General features: G+C 32.8%; 2 protein-coding genes across 2 annotated transcripts; one reads left to right on the plus strand and one right to left on the minus strand.

Moving 5' to 3' along the window:
- Window positions 1–4,169: 4,169 nt before the first annotated feature.
- On the plus strand, window positions 4,170–8,648 carry LOTGIDRAFT_125973 (hypothetical protein; the record flags this gene model as incomplete). The annotated part of the gene is made up of 5 exons (XM_009062556.1): window positions 4,170–4,282; window positions 4,671–5,258; window positions 7,542–7,634; window positions 7,924–8,100; window positions 8,396–8,648. The coding sequence occupies 5 exons, from the start codon at window positions 4,170–4,172 to the stop codon at window positions 8,646–8,648; spliced, it is 1,224 nt and encodes a 407-aa protein (XP_009060804.1).
- A 3,556-nt stretch (window positions 8,649–12,204) lies between these two features.
- Window positions 12,205–14,137, minus strand: LOTGIDRAFT_234488 (hypothetical protein). Its single transcript, XM_009062557.1, has 5 exons — window positions 14,073–14,137; window positions 13,668–13,742; window positions 13,127–13,309; window positions 12,756–12,917; window positions 12,205–12,427 (listed from the first exon to the last, which is right to left on the minus strand). Exons 2-5 carry the CDS (start codon window positions 13,726–13,728, stop codon window positions 12,261–12,263), a joined length of 573 nt encoding a protein of 190 aa, XP_009060805.1. The 5' UTR covers window positions 13,729–13,742; window positions 14,073–14,137; the 3' UTR covers window positions 12,205–12,260.
- Between the last annotated feature and the right edge of the window lie 2,542 nt (window positions 14,138–16,679).

The raw sequence follows: 16,679 nt of genomic DNA on the forward strand, positions 1-16,679 counted from the left end.
ACCAACAAGCCGCCCTTAAGTAAACGAGGAAGCCATTCGGTTTTTAACATTTCGGACTAGAATCGATCGCAAAAGCCACTGCGCTTTCCACTTGACATGCTTGATTGGATGCGAAAACCAGCCTTTTCCTTCAAGTTGACGTCAGCCGACTGTTGATTGAGAAGAGAAACTGATCAAACAAGCTTTAATGTTCCTTTCGTCACAACGATATCTCGGTTGAAAGCCAATCTCCAAGCCAGTCAGTTTGATCGCCGCCGTCGCCTATACCACACATGTACATCTGCCAACACAGACTTTTCGCGGGCGATTCTCAGCCGTGCACGTTCCCGCCAACGCACGAAAAAATGGAAGCCATTTCGATGTTGGGTCGTGGATGAAAATAGGGCTTGTCCGGGAATCGAACCCGGGACCTCTCGCACCCGAAGCGAGAATCATACCGCTAGACCAACAAGCCAGCACTGTGTCGGCAGAAAATTAGCTACATCGTTCTGGCCGGTGTACAGCATTAAAAACGAGTTAACTCCTGTCGTCAGGAAACAAGGAGAAAGAAACGAATGGAAATAACGCTGCCAGATACACACGGACGTGAAAGAAAAGTTGGGCTTGTCCGGGAATTGAACCCGGGACCTCTCGCACCCTAAGCGAGAATCATACCTCTAGACCAACAAGCCGGACGAGAGTTCAAAACATTTCCCGAAACAAAAGATAACGGTGATACTGAGAAAAAGGAAATGAGTCAAAATGGAAAAAAAAACTTTCAGGGCTTGTCCGGGATTCGAACCCGGGACCTCTCGCACCCAAAGCGAGAATCATACCCCTAGACCAACAAGCCGCCGTTAAGTAAACGAGGAAGCCATTCGGTTTTTAACATTTCGGATTAGAATCGATCGCAAAAGCCACTGCGCTTTCCACTTGACATGCTTGATTGGATGCGAAAACCAGCCTTTTCCTTCAAGTTGACGTCAGCCGACAGTTGATTGAGAAGAGAAACTGATCAAACAAGCTTTAATGTTCCTTTCGTCACAACGATATCTCGGTTGAAAGCCAATCTCCAAGCCAGTCAGTTTGATCGCCGCCGTCGCCTATACCACACATGTACATCTGCCAACACAGACTTTTCGCGGGCGATTCTCAGCCGTGCACGTTCCCGCCAACGCACGAAAAAATGGAAGCCATTTCGATGTTGGGTCGTGGATGATTAAAATCTAAGTCCATTATAGAGGTCAGACATGGATTATTTTACTATGATTTATTAAGGTAAGCTCCTCCCACTCCGCCATTTTGTTTTTCTTTTTTATTAGTAAATTTCCAATACCCCGGAATCTGAATAATAAATTAAAACTTGTCATAGATGACCTCTTTACATTTGTCGATTCCATTGGTTGATTGTTTAATTATTCAGCTCTGCCATATCATTGCCAACATAGTCACTTTGTACTTGTAATATGTAGGCTACATATTCTTACACACGATCAATTTTTTAGTTATCAAGCACTAATAGGTAGAATTTTAGAATTAAAAACAATCATTAACCTAATTGAAATGTGAATATAAAATGTCAGCGTGAATGATGTTTTGTCCTCTTCAAATTATGTCCAAAACAATGGGTTCCAGTAGGCATAGGCTGTTCATATTGTTTTCTAGGCTATCTCTATGAAACAAATCCTGAAGTCCACAGAGTATGCGGCTATAGGTAAGAATTTTAATTTTCACATCAACACTAAGAAATTCTCTTCCTCATATTTGTTTGTTAGCGGTAACTTGTCAAATATTTAGTTGATTACCGATGGTAGCTCTAACTTTTAATAAGTTCCCAAAAATGTCATATGTCATGTATAACAGATGAGGTGTAGGCCTATATATCGAGTGGTCCAGAAAAAACGATAGGCACTAAGACTTCTCATTTCAGGATTTATCAAAAAGTATCAAAGCTATATGATCATGATATTACGACCTCTTATTTTATATTAGCTTTATAGGTTGATTCCTTTACAAACAGCCTTTTTTAAAATTCCTTCTCAAAAATATAATACCGAAAGTTAATACAGTAATTTCACATCTCTAAATAAACAAATTCTCCATAAGAATATTTTCGGCAAAAAAAAAACAAAAACAATCAAAATTCCGTGAAAAAATGACTTCTGAATTTTGAAATTTGGAGTATTTCATAATAAAGATGAATGGCCACCCCAAACTCTTGACTACAATCAAATGGTTTGCCCGTGCGTTTTCTCTGGCTGATAAAATTACTACTGAATTGAAGTGTTTTTTCTGGGCCACCTGATATTAAACAATTTTACATTTGGGTTTCTGTCACTTTAACTATAATTTTAAGATGAACCAATCACGGGTGACAAGCAAATAATTAACTCGTGTGTAGGCTAATTAAGATTAAGATATTTGTCGAGATATTTAATCAAGATCATCAAGCCCTGGATGATTGAAGGACGCAAGAATAAGACGGTAACATTTATTGTGGTATGTAGTAATTTGTTATCTCCCTTTAATTGAGTTTCTACAAGTGGAGTTAAATTATCGATAAGACCTTCTTGTAAGAAAGGTGTATACAATTTTTTCTTTTCATTTTGTGTTTACAAATGTTGTTTTATTGAATAGTAGTTGCTATGACTAGCATTATATGATTTGAAAGGTAATGGACTAAATATATTAGTTTGCTTACAATACGCTAGCGTCGTAATTTGTGTCTTCAGGTAAGGTTCATACTTTTTAGAATCTGTTATCATCTAGCCTATAGACTGAGGCCACATTTCAATTCAGAAAGCAGTGTAGATTCTTTTATCAAATTAAGATATAGGATCCTGGTACCCTTGCCATCTATGTGTAGCAGGTATATGTGTCAGCCAAAATTTCAGATAATTTCAAATGAAGTTAATGTGTACATTCCAAGTTAATTTATCTTACCAAAGCAAAGTCACTCTTTTTCACTCAAGACTAGACCTATCATTAGATCTACAGTGTAGGCCTACTGTGCTCTAAAATATAATTCTAAAACTAATATTCCAAATCTACTAAATTCTAGTTTACTGACAAATATTGAATTGTATTTGAAACAAATATTTGAGTACCAGTACGGTAGGCTATGCTTTGCGCTTCAAAATAGAAGTGATTTGATGATAATGTTAGCTTGTCCATTTTCGATTGAAATGATTTTATATTTTATATATAGAATAGATTCTATATAAGCTTCAGGATCGGTAATTCTATATTTGAAATAAATCTGTGTTGGCCTTATAAATTCTCAGACTGCCATCTGTTATTTAATTGAGTCCCCAAAATTTACAAAAGACAGGGTGAAGGAGGAAATGTGGAGAAGAAATTCATTTAAGATATCAGTGGTTAATAGTAGGAGAGTAAGAGAACTGTCTAAAATGTTGGTCACTGTTGGTGCATGGGACCTTGTGGGTATATTATGTTTTATCAAAACTATCAAATAGAAATAGTTTTAGGTTATTCATAAATCCATGATAAGACAATTTTGTGTGTACCCTGTCTTACCACACGTATGTCAAATTGATGAGAATTGATATGATAAATAGTCTTCAGAAACTTCACTACACCCCAATTGGGTCATAACATCGTAACATCATTATAAGCGTATTAAAAAATGAAGTGAACTAAGCTCCTAGTAGATTTTATTAGCAACACGCTTTAGAATCGCATTTTTGTCGCACATGTTGCACGTTGACATCGACTGTAGAATTTGTAATTTTACGGGGCTCTTTCTTACTTTTTTGTAAATGGTACAATTTTGAAGTTTAGCTGCCATGAACATTTTTGCTGTGTAGGCTTTTGCACAATAGCTTGTTGTAATAAAGTCCTTATTAGTGCATGTACAATATTGATTGTAGTAATATTTAACTTATTCAATTTGTACAATACAATTTTGAAATTATGATATAAACATAATTCTTTATTCAACTCTTATTATTTGTGACCTGATAACATTGACATAAATGGTTTATAAACTTACCAATAGGTTACAATCAAATTCGTACAATGCAATTTTGAAATCATGATATAAACATAATTCTTTATTCAACTCTTATTATTTGTGACTGATAACATTGACATAAATGGTTTATAAACTTACCAATAGATTACAATCATTTTTTAAATATTTTTAGTTGATGAAATCAATACCAGTGAATATGTCTGCCTCTGAGAGTCTATGTTGTTGTGAGTATGACAACATTAATGGTGAAAGAAGCCATCTACTTGCAACATTCTGTGATTGTGAGGCTTTTGATCAAACTTGTGATAGGTGAGTACAACATTTAGTGTATTTTTTTACTCTGTTACTTCATTAAGATAATCTCTTTCTCTAATAGGAAACAAAGATAGACATTCTGGAAGTGACAACAGTTTAAACATGGTATGTAGATGTTGAACTGGAAGATAGCTTCAATATTCAAACTCTTTTATTCCTATATCATTCTTATTGAATCAGTTATTCTTGCTGATATAAGTTCAATTTGGAAGGCTAATATCAAAATGTCAAGACTATAAGGTTATGTATTATAGTGGATTGTATGCTACAAATCTTTGGTCTGAATGTCATTTCGACTCTATCCAGGATATTATTGAATAAATATCATTTGATACATATATTTGCGTCCTTTATTTGCATGGTTTATGTTTTTGTGTTTCAGGTTGTTAAAATGTGATTCAGTGCCATCAGAAACATTACAAAGGTTGTGGTTAACAGTCAGTGATAGATGTCGCATTCCATGGTGTTCAGGTCAGGGTGCAGTGCAACTGAAACTAGATATTGTAATCCCAATCATCATGATACCATCTTTATTATCATTTGCTACTTTAGGTTTTAAAGTTACCATTGCTGTCTTATTATTTATGCCTATATTTATACTGGTATTTTATACAATATGGCGCAGGCAAGGTCACAAAAGAACCCAATTCTTTTTTATTTGGGGTTTGACATCCGTGCTTTTTACCTTTATTGTGTTTTGTTCATGTGTTGTTCCCTATCGGGAGATTCTTCTGTGGGAAATACTGTTATTATTTTCTGCAACCCTGATTATGCTGTATGCATTAATAAAGGCAAAGAGACAGCCTGGTTATTTATCAGTTGTGAAATCCAGTCAAAATAAAGAATTGAAATATAGACAAGTGAAAAGAAATGGACACCTTAAAAATGGAAGTGATTTTACAAATGATAAAGATCTTCATGAAATACAATCGTTTGACATAGATATTGAAGACAAAAGGAGTATAAATGAGTCTGAGATAAAGTGGGTTGATTCACGACCCATTAGAGGTAGGTAAGATTTGACAGCAATACTATTTTGTAACGAGCCAAAGTGTATTTAAAATTTAATGGGTTATAGTTTCCTAATCTTTTTTTTAGGCCCAAATTATAATGTGGTTGTATATTGTGGTCGCCCCTGTCCGTCTGTTGGTCCGCCCGTACACAATTGGCTTGTGCACGGCATTGAGACAACAGTTTTTATCTGACTTGAATGAAATTTGGTGTGATCACTTATATTAATGAGATCTTGGACAAGTTTGAATTTGACGATCTTTCGGTTTTTGGGTTGCCCTTGACTTATGAAAAACATGTCAAAATTTGGTTGTGAACCACAACAGTTTTCGTCCAATTTAGATGAAATTTGGTGTGAATATTTATAATGATGATATCTTGGAGTTCAAATTTTGGCTTTCTTTCGATGAACAGTTTTTGAGTTATTGCCCTCAAAATTTGTTTGTGATTACACAATAGAGACCACATTTTTCATCCAAATGAAATGAAATTTGTTGTGATCAATTATAATGATGAGATCTTAGACATGTTCGAATTTGACGATCTTTCGATGAACGTTTTGAGTTATTGTCCTTGATTTTTGAAAAACGCGTCAAAATCAGTTTGTGAACACAATAGAGAGTACAGTTTTCATTCGATTTAAATGAAATTTGGTATGCTCATTTATAATGATGAGATCTTATTCAAGATTGAATTTGACAATTTTTTAATCAATGGAAATTGAGTTATTGCCCTTGACTTAGTAAAAACGCATCAAAATTTGTTGGCGATAGAGGTGACAGTTTATGTCCGTATTTTATTAAATAATGTATGTTTGTTTAAATCAACAGTATCTTTCACAAATTAGATTTTTGGTATGATTTGACACAGATAAGTGACCGTCCTTGATATACTGAAAATGTATCAGGAAAGTGGGCGTATCGTGTTAGGCAACCACTTGTTTTTCCCGGAAATAGAGTTCAATTCCAACTGATGCTAACACCTTCTGTTCATCATAAAATCAGCATATTTTGATTATTATGTGTAATCTGATGATAATGACCAAGGTATTTAAGATTGGAATTTAATATATGATTATTAGAAATTCAAAACCACAATTTAACAAAAAACACATATATGAAAAATTTTCTTATTTGACCTAATCATCTCAATAATCAGCAAAATTGCATTAACCCTTTGAACCCTGAGTGTAAATGAAATATAACGTCATATACCCTGAACTCCAAGTAATGATGTTCACGCTGTAGAACGTCATTTAGTAACGTCCTGTTTACCGGCTGCTCATATATATATTGCATAAGTTTGTGTCCAGTAAACCAACCGCTAGGGTTGAAAGGGTTAATGAACTTTGCTTCTAGTTATCAACAAAATTTGGTTTAGTAAGGAAAGTAAGAAAACAGTAGTTCTGTGATTTCCATATTTTAATGGATCATCACAATATTAGATGTCATTGCTTTTAATTTAGTTCACGGTGATATGAGGCAACAGCTGTAGCTTGGGTGATATACCCATTTTACATAATCAATATATCAAGACATGTCACAATTACGCATATCATATAGCATTGTCATGTATGGATTTATGATGGTACTTGGTTTCTGCCTTTAGTATAGAGAATTGAAATTACTACGGTACTTTTAATTGCTTACATTATATTCATATGATTATCAATAATTGAATTGCTATGAGGACTTTGCAACCAGCTTGTGAAAATTAGTAATTATTTTAGTTAATTTATTCATATGTAGATATTTATTTATTATAGTGTAATTGAAATTAGACCAATCTTCCGTTCTTTTTTATTAGCTTTTATTTTTGATATAGCCACTTCAGGTATGGTCTATAATTCATCACAATAACATTTGGAGTCCAAATTTTGGACCTAACCTGATGACTTTAACCAATCAAATGCCATCACTCACTTGTAAAATCCCAGCGCTGGAGAGGGCAAAAATTTGATTGGTTAGAGCAAAAGGCTTTTGTGAGGAATGTCCAAGAGACCTGTCTTAAGACCTTAACCGAGGTGGCTTCTTTAAATATAAAAGCCAATCAAAAACAGAACGAAACTTTAGTTTGATTTTAATAATTAATTTAAAGTTAATGAAAATATGAAATTTGCAGGACATTTGACAATTATTTTCATTTCATTTTATTATGATAAAAACTGTACATAGTTTGTCAAAATCTGTCATATTACATCTTTTTTAATGTTTCCATTTTTAGAGGGTAGATTAATAATAAGATGTAATCAATGCAAGCTCAATCGACCACCACGATCAGGACACTGTAATATATGTGATATCTGTATAGAAGTGAGAGATCATCATTGTGTATGGTATGTTGACTTTAGATAACTTTTTTCTTAGAGCCAGTTCTATTTAAGTATTTCTAAGAACCAATAGAAATTTTCACAGAATGAATAATTCACAAAAAAAAGATGAGAATTGATTTGTGCTAACCACACTAAATAATTCAACCTTTTTATGTATACCTCAAACATTTATGGGAGTAAGTACCATGTCAAACACATGTTGCATGATCAAAGTCTAAGACAGACTATGAAAAGTTGCAAACCCTGAAAGATAAGTATTCTTGAGAGCTAATTGGTGGTAATTATATTTTAGGATAGATAACTGTGTAGGAGCCAACAATCATAGACCCTTTTTGGCTGCAATGATTTTGTTTATTTTTTGTGGATTTTATGGAGCCCATCTTACCTTGACAACAATATGTACACCTGATATGGTATTTGATTGGATTCTCTTGCCTAGTGATTGTAGATGGTTGTATGCTGAATTTTCGTAAGTATTATATGTTTTATTTTATTCTTGGAATATTGAAATTTTCAATCTTATTGTTCATCTACATGAAGCTTTGATTTTAGTTTTTCACATGAATATTTGATGATGTCTGAGTTTTAGTGCAATTGCAGGAACCATAGAGGACTGATTGAAAATACCGGTAGTGCAAATTGATGTTATCTGTATCCGCGATACACATAAATAATTTTAAGAATCCTTTTAAGAATTGATTATCTGGGTGTGTTATTTTTACAAGATATCTTCTGTGTTTAATTGCTATATTTCTTTTATTCAGAACTTCTTTGTGTTTTGTGACTACATGTTATACTTTGATTGGCAGTTCCATCATGAGTTTTGGCCTGATCCATCAGTTACTTCTTATCAGTCAAAACCTTACCTCTCAAGAACTTCATAATGCTACTGTAAGAGGACTTACCAAATGTTGCTTCTTTGCTGAAAATAATATCCACAACCAAGGAGTGTTAAGAAATTGGATTGAATTTTTATTTTATCGTAAAAGACGATCTTCACCAGAAATTCCATCTTAGCTGTGAAAACTTTTTTCTACCTAAATTGTCTTGTTGCTGATGCTGACTTTGACTTGATGTACTCGATCAATTAACCAGTCATATCCAATATGTTACACAATTATTATTTAATTTGATATAAATTGAGTAAAATCCTTTCAGTAAAGATGTAATCTTTTGTTATCTCACAATGAACATTTTTTGAATATTGGCGTGTTATGTAAAATTGGTATAGTGAATTTTTAATATTTTGATTGAATTAAATCAAACAGTTTTATTATGAAAGTATGAAAATTCCATTGTAACTTTATAAGCTTTGACCTAGTCCTATAAACATCAGATATATCATAACTAAGCTTTACCTATATGGCTCACTTTTTAGGAATTGAAACATACCATCTTATTCTCAAAAACTGAACTTGATTTTAGTGTTCCAGTCATCTGATTGGTCAGGCACTAAAATCGATTTTAAGTGAAGTTTTATTATCCAATTAAATTACTGTATTTCTTAAAATCTGGATGTAAGTTTTCGAGAATAAGGCACCAGGTCTATGATTAGTTTGAAATACTTAGTTTAAATCATTTTAATTAAAGTTTAACTGGCAGCTAAAATTCGGCCAGATTTAAGAGTACTAAATTATAGTGTTATATCCCTTAAAAGGGATTGGAAAGAGATTTTGACCTTCCATTTACTTAATGTAGCTGATCTGTACTATTGACTATGTACAACTCTTTCTGTGGGTTTCGGTTGTGTTGTTTACCAATTTATTTTAAATATCATGCGTTATAACAAGATTTTTTGGTAACTTTTACTCTCGATTTTGCCATTGTACAAGATGTTTTTTAAACAGAATTGTTTTTTATAGTAGTAGTAGTAAGCTAAAAATTGAATTTAGTTGAACTATGTTTACATTCTTGCCAATATAACAGAAAAAGTTTAAAAGGCATATTTTTATCTTATACCTTTAAGAACAATACAATAACTTTTTCTAAATATCATGTGTTATCTTAAGATTTTTTGGTAAAGAAGTAGTAAGCAACAAAATTTTAATGTAATTGAACTATGTTTACATTCTTGCCAATATAACCGAAAAAGATAAAAATCCACCAAAGATATTTATAGCTATCAGGTAATCATTGTTTTGATTTAAGCATACTGAAAAGTCTTTAGCTTACTGTTGATTGTTTTTCTATTTATTTGATATGTTTCTTTATAACTTGTTATTAAATATAAATGCAAATTGTCTGCTGTGCACATTTTACCTGCATTTCCCCAACCACTGTTATATATATTTATTCTTTAGTATTTTCATATTTCTAGTCAAGTTTTGACCTAATTAGTAAATTTTTTGTTATTGTTACTTAAAGGGCATCTGTATCATATTTGCTTCTACAAGAAAGGTTTTTGTGGATTTGAATTCCCAACACCATCAGTCTGTACATCCACCATGCAGTCAACATTATCTTAATTAGCTTATTTATCATATATGATATTGATAACTATGGCTAGTTCGATTTGGAAGCTCCATAACCTCATTTGTTTGAGTAAAAATTACCACTAGGGAATTTTTTTTTTCTTTGAATGTTTACTTTTAGAAACTTTAGTTTGTCATAATTGTCAGTGGATATAATTATTAAAATATAGCTGAAATCCTCTCTTCTAGATCATTTTTAATACTCACTCAGTGTCATTACTATACAACATAATCCCTGCGTTATGAATTAAATCCATAAATCAAAGATATTCATTATTGAGAAACTTTAATATTTTACGATAATTATTTGTAGTTATATTTCTTTATGGATTTACCAGTATCATAATGAGTGATTCTGCTGTATAGTTATGACACCAGGAAAGTCACTGTTGAATAGATGCTGTTATTTGCCAAATTTAACAATATAAATATTAATGTTATGTTCATTCAAAGAGGAAATATTCTTTTAAAGAAATAAATAAGCATTTGGATTATTATTTATTAGTAAATAAATGTAATTTGATGATAAAGTTTTTATGAATAATTTTACCCCAAACAGCAGCTAAAAATAAAGTTGTAATTTAGCAAATATACTTATATATTTATAATTCTGAATGCATTTGTAGTTGTCTAGCTTTTACCTCTTAAAATAAAATATGGACATAATGAACATAATTATATGTCTCATGGACTTATTGGACTATTGATAAACTACCAATGTAGTATTTTTAAGTATCTCTAATCTATGATAAGATACTCATGCTCAGACATATGTAATGTTATGTCTTCTGCACATCATGTCATCTTTTCCCAGAAACAAATATAAGTAATTGTTCTTTAAAGGGACAGGTTCGCCATCTGTTTGACCAATCATACCTCTAGTCTCAGAAACGAGAATTTCTTAGCTTAACGTATTCATAACAGTGTTTATAGCTCACTATTGAATTTTGAGCCTTCAAATCCATATGTGTCCAGAATTATCTACTTTTGAAAGTTAAAAAAATCTTGAAAATCTTGAAAATCTGCCATATATAGAAAAGACATAAATAGAAAGTTACATTTCTAGTTTGAGGTATACTTTTGAAGGAATTATGTTATTGTTGTACATTTCTGGTACTTCGGAAGACTATTCCCATGTATTCAAGACCCAAATCAACTACTGAAAATGGTGATTCCTTCCATGTATATATATTTATATCAAATGCCTGTTCAGATGATTAGTATTAGTGAGAATATACGGAGGAAGCAGTCCTTCACTGTATTGGAAGATAACTATTTTTGTTCTGTTGATTTATTTTTTTGAAGAATCTGAAACTGTTGCCATATATTGATCCAGTTACAGCCCTGTCAATCCATCAATCTGTCCACGTTACTTGTATTGTATGCACAATATTGCATATTGTATTGTATGAAATATCTAGACTGAAAGATTGCCTGAGCCAAGTACTTCTAACATAGTGGCGGAGCCAAAGGGGGGATAGAGGGGGCGTCCCCCCCCCCCCCCTCAGCAGCCCGGAAAGCAAGTTTTTCGGGCAAAAACTTCATAACTTGGTTAAAGATTCGGGCAATCTCGTATATCTCGCCTCTCTCCCTCTCGGACGTAACCTGGCTCCGCCTCTGTTCTAACCAAGTTACTTTTCTTGTCTTGAGTGTATGCTACTAGTTAATACTTATTATTAAGTGATACAATCAGGCATACGTGTTTACTTATTTAGTGGCCACTTTGCCTTTTTCTTTATTTAATTTTTTTTTCTCTTTTGATACTTTGGCCTTTCCCTCCTCCCTTTTTTTGGTGCCGCTACTGTTTTAACTGTACAGTACAGTCGCACAGATCAAACTTGCGACTGTCACATCCTAAGAGCAACTGGATTTAACAACTGGCCAATCGCTGAATTTAGTCAATCTGAGCGCAAAGACCATTTCCCATTTGCATTTAGTTGCGTGTCGACTGTGACGAATCCTATGAAAAACTTTGAATGGTTCACCTTAAACACAGTCGATTAAAGGAACATGATCTATCAGTTATATTTATGCATTTATCAGCAATTCTTTAACTTCATGCCTTAAATCTTTTATACATTATCGAGAGAATACAAAAACATCGCTTTCAATATAAAGAATTTTATTAAATTCATTATGGAATAATTTTCAACATTGATTAATTGTTGCAATTACATTCCCTAGATCCGGCGTTTATTATGAGCCCTTTCTTTTGACAGTTGGCGCAGCATAACTTCAAGCCATTTGCGCTTCCAACGTATCCGGGATCACATGAGTTACATTGAGAACCCTGCCAACAGTCGCCTGTCCATGGTGCTCGAGGGGCTGAAAATAAAACAATAGTTTTGAAGATAGTCATAGTAGAATATTTCTTACTAAAAGATCAAAAACTTGACCTCAACATTGACGTTCAAATAGTAATGAAAAAATGGTATTAAAGTTGATTAATAACGTATCCATGGTATGAGAATAAAAAAAAACAAATGTTTGTGGGTGATAAATTGTTATCTACAGTAACTTACACTTAATTTTAATTTTAATTTATACGATATTTCTTCAGTTGCAAGTCTGTAACTTACATAATAATAGTCAAGGTTTTTAATTAAGTCTCTTGAAACACATTTTTGACCGTGAAAGGAATAGCAAAACTTACCACATTGACATGCAAATGAGACTTTACCACCATGAACAATTTTGTTCACTGCCAGTTTGTCGGAAGCACTTTGACAGCAAATTGGCATGCCATTTAAATGGGCTTGAGCTGGATGTAGAAGTGGGTTACACTGTTCTCCTTTCAAACACGTTCCCACGACACCTGGAAGCAGATAATTCGATAAATGTCACATTCATATGAAACCTGTACGATTTAAGATTATTCAAAAGAAAAAATGTGTTACACGAACATACATAGTTAAATGCTCAGTGTCTTGAGATGTCACAACGAACCCCGAGACAACGTTACAGTACACAGGCGTCGCTTTAGAATAACAATTCAATATAGGTATATGAATGAAGTTAACTTACGAATAAAGTCACAGGTACAAAATGCACCTTTAGTAGCATTTGCACTAGCGGCACGTAAGTATTTACTGCATTTAGCTGAGCCAGATGGTGGACAACAGACATCAAGATTCCTTGCTGGAAGTCCAGGTTTGTTGACATTAATTGTCTTCTTATTACATCCACAATTTCCGACTTGACAATTGGCTGTAGAAGAAAATATGTATTTAAATGCATACAGTTTGAAATCGTGCTACAATATAGAAGATATATAGAGATATATGAAATCGAGATATAATGCTCATTCCTTGTTTGGTTTTTATTTTAAAAGCGACCAATGTCAATTAGAAAAAACTTGATATGCCATGAAAACTGCTAGAAAATCGCATTTGGTAAGATATATTTGTTGTAATAAATAAAAAAAATAAGTGACCGATGATATTGACTTCTGTGTTTATTATCGCAGCTTGAAAATGTAGCATATGAATATAAATAATATTTAAAAATGTGCGGTTAAAAATATAATTTAACTAAAAGTAAAATACATTAAAAGATTTGTACTTACTGGATTCTCCGAGTCCTACTAACATACAGGTTAATGCAATTCCAATGAGGGCTGGGTACATTTTGATGGTTCAGTCTGTAAATAAGAATATGATATTGATAATTCAGAGTAGTTATTATTTAGTTTCAGATCTCCATAAATAATTACTGTAACTCAAAACGCCAGTCAAAACCCCCACACATTGTTAGTCGTAATATAAAAAAAATGATGATATTATGTAAAACAGTTGAAATTTGTTTTTGCGAAAACAAGTCGATTTGAAAAAAAAATTCATTATTGAAAAAACTAATATTGAATAAATTCAAAAAATTTTCCATATTCAAACAGATGATCGACATTTGACTTTTGTTTTAGACCTATCTCAGCAAAGCGCCAAGAATCTGGACAAAGAAAAATAAGTCTTACCACAATACTTCACTGTAATAATAACTGCACGTAACGATAATAACTGATGAAAGCTATAGCTAAATAATAAATGGAATGAAGCGGTTGGTTGCATCGCCCTATTTATAGTGTTATTACATCCTGTTTACATAAACAATATTGAAATTCAACCCTCGGGGTGGCAAATAATAGCGATTGCACAATAATCAAATTCAAATTCAGTCAAATGAATAGATGAGTCATTTCAAAAAATGCTCTTTGGATAAAAAAAAAACTTGATTTCAAGATAAATCCAGTTCTGAATGGCTTATTTTGTATGTCAGGTCGCAAAAATTTCCAGTTACTCTCGGAAAACTTTTATGTATTGTATTGTTTAGCTCGAAAACACTTGGCGAAACTTGGTGAAATTATTATTATCAATCATGAATGAACTATGGTGGCCCATGAGCGCCATAGCTGTTTTATTATTTCATTTATGAAAAAAATATTCTTTTTAATTTGAATTCATTTTTATTTCACTTTCATTTCGTTTTTTATTTTACTTTTATTTTTATTTTACCTTCATTTCGTTTTTTCATTTTACTTTCATTTTGTTTTTAAATTCGTTTTACTTTCATTTCGTTTTTTATTTTATTTTCATTTTGTTTTTAAATTCATTTTACTTTCATTTCATTTTTACTTTTTATTTCACTTTCGTTTTGTTTTTAAAATCATTTTACTTTTTATTTCACTTTCGTTTTGTTTTTAAAATAATTTTACTTTTACTTTCATTTCACTTCTTATTTTACTTTCACTTTCGTTTTGTTTTTAAAATCATTTTACTTTTACTTTTATTTTCGTTTTAAAAAAAAAATTCTTCTTCATTTATTGCGCCATAGTGTCCAGATTATCCAGTCACACTTTCTATCATCCAAGCAATGACGTCATTGCATACTAGTGTGAGCAGGAGTTATTTCCCTTGTGCTCTTGCGAGTAACCTCCCCCTTAACGGAGCAAATAATTATGTCTAAACGAAAATGGACAGATTTTAAGGCCCAAAATGCCAAACGTAGAAACCAAACTAGTGATGGCGAAACCTTGGAATATTTAACTGTTCAAAGACTCTCAGAACATGTTGAGGGTAAATGTCAAAAATATCGCCGTCTTGGTCCCCTCACAATGGTGGAATTTAACGGGGAGATGTCATTAGATAGCATTAAACTAACGCTGCTTGTCAAAAACATTTTGATATTCCATCTTCTTACAAATGTGATATCATGGCAGGAGATCGAGGGCCATCTTTCTCAAATATTGATCAGATCAGATCAAATCATTTAAATTACTTCACATCAGATTCGTTGAATTTTCTCAGACTGACATGAACACAACAAATGAACATAATAGGAATATGCCTTCTTGTAGTGGTATTTCTACTAAAAAACCTGTCGGCACAAATATTTTGTCAGTTACACCATCAGCACGACCTCAAGCTTTCCCTGCCTCCATTTCCCTTGCAAGCATGCTGAATATTGGGAAATGAATACCCCCAGCACCCATAGATTAAAGATAGCTTGCGTTACAAGGTAACATACGCCCACTGGCAGCTGTCAGAAAAAATAAAACAGTCTTTAGTGACTAAAGTACGAATTTTCTCATATTGAAGAAATCACTCATGCTGAATAATTCCACAAATTTTTTTAAAATCAATATCAATAACCCAAATACAACAAACAATTAAATCACACAGCTCTAATCAAGGGCAAAAAACAACTTTTAACGCGTTTTTCGTAAGTTAATGGCATTAACTCAAAAATATTTCATCGAAAATGCGTCAAGTTAGAACCTGTCCGAGATCTTATCAATTTCAATGATCACACCAAGTTTCATCAGAATCGGTTGAAGACTGTAGCTTCTATTGTGCCCACGAACAAATTTTGACGCGTTTTTACAAAGGTAAGGGCAATAACTCGAAAACCGTTCATCAAAATTGCATCAAGTTAGAACTTGTCCGAGATCTTATCTCCAATGATCACCACAAGTTTCTTCAGAATCGGTTGAAAACTGTAGCTTCAATCCTGCTCACGAACTATTTTTAGCAAATTTCGACGCATTTTAACAAAGTCAAGGGCAATAACTCAAAAACCGTTCATCGAAAATGCGCCAAGTTAGAACTTGTCTGAGATCTTATCAATTCCAATGATCACACCAAGTTTCATCAGAATCGGTTGAAAAATGTAGCTTCAATCCTGCTCACGAACTATTTTTAACAAATTTTGACGCGTTTTTTACAAAGTCAAGGGCAATAACTCAAAAACCGTTCATCGAATATGTGTCAAGTTAGAACTTGTCCGAGATCTTATCAATTCCAATGATCACACCAAGTTTCATCAGAATCGGTTGAAAACTGTAGCTTCAATCCTGCTCACAAACTATTTTTAACAAATGTTGACGTGTTTTTACAAAGTCAAGGGCAATAACTCAAAAACCGTTCATCGAAAATGTGTCAAGTTAGAACTTGTCCGAGATCTTATCAATTCCAATGATCACACCAAGTTTCATCAGAATCGGTTGAAAACTGTAGCTTCAATCCTGCTCACGAACTATTTTTAACAAATTTCGACGCGTTTTAACAAAGTCAAGGGCAATAAT

Source organism: Lottia gigantea, assembly GCF_000327385.1.
Source record: "Lottia gigantea unplaced genomic scaffold LOTGIsca_52, whole genome shotgun sequence".
NCBI lineage: Eukaryota > Metazoa > Mollusca > Gastropoda > Lottiidae > Lottia > Lottia gigantea.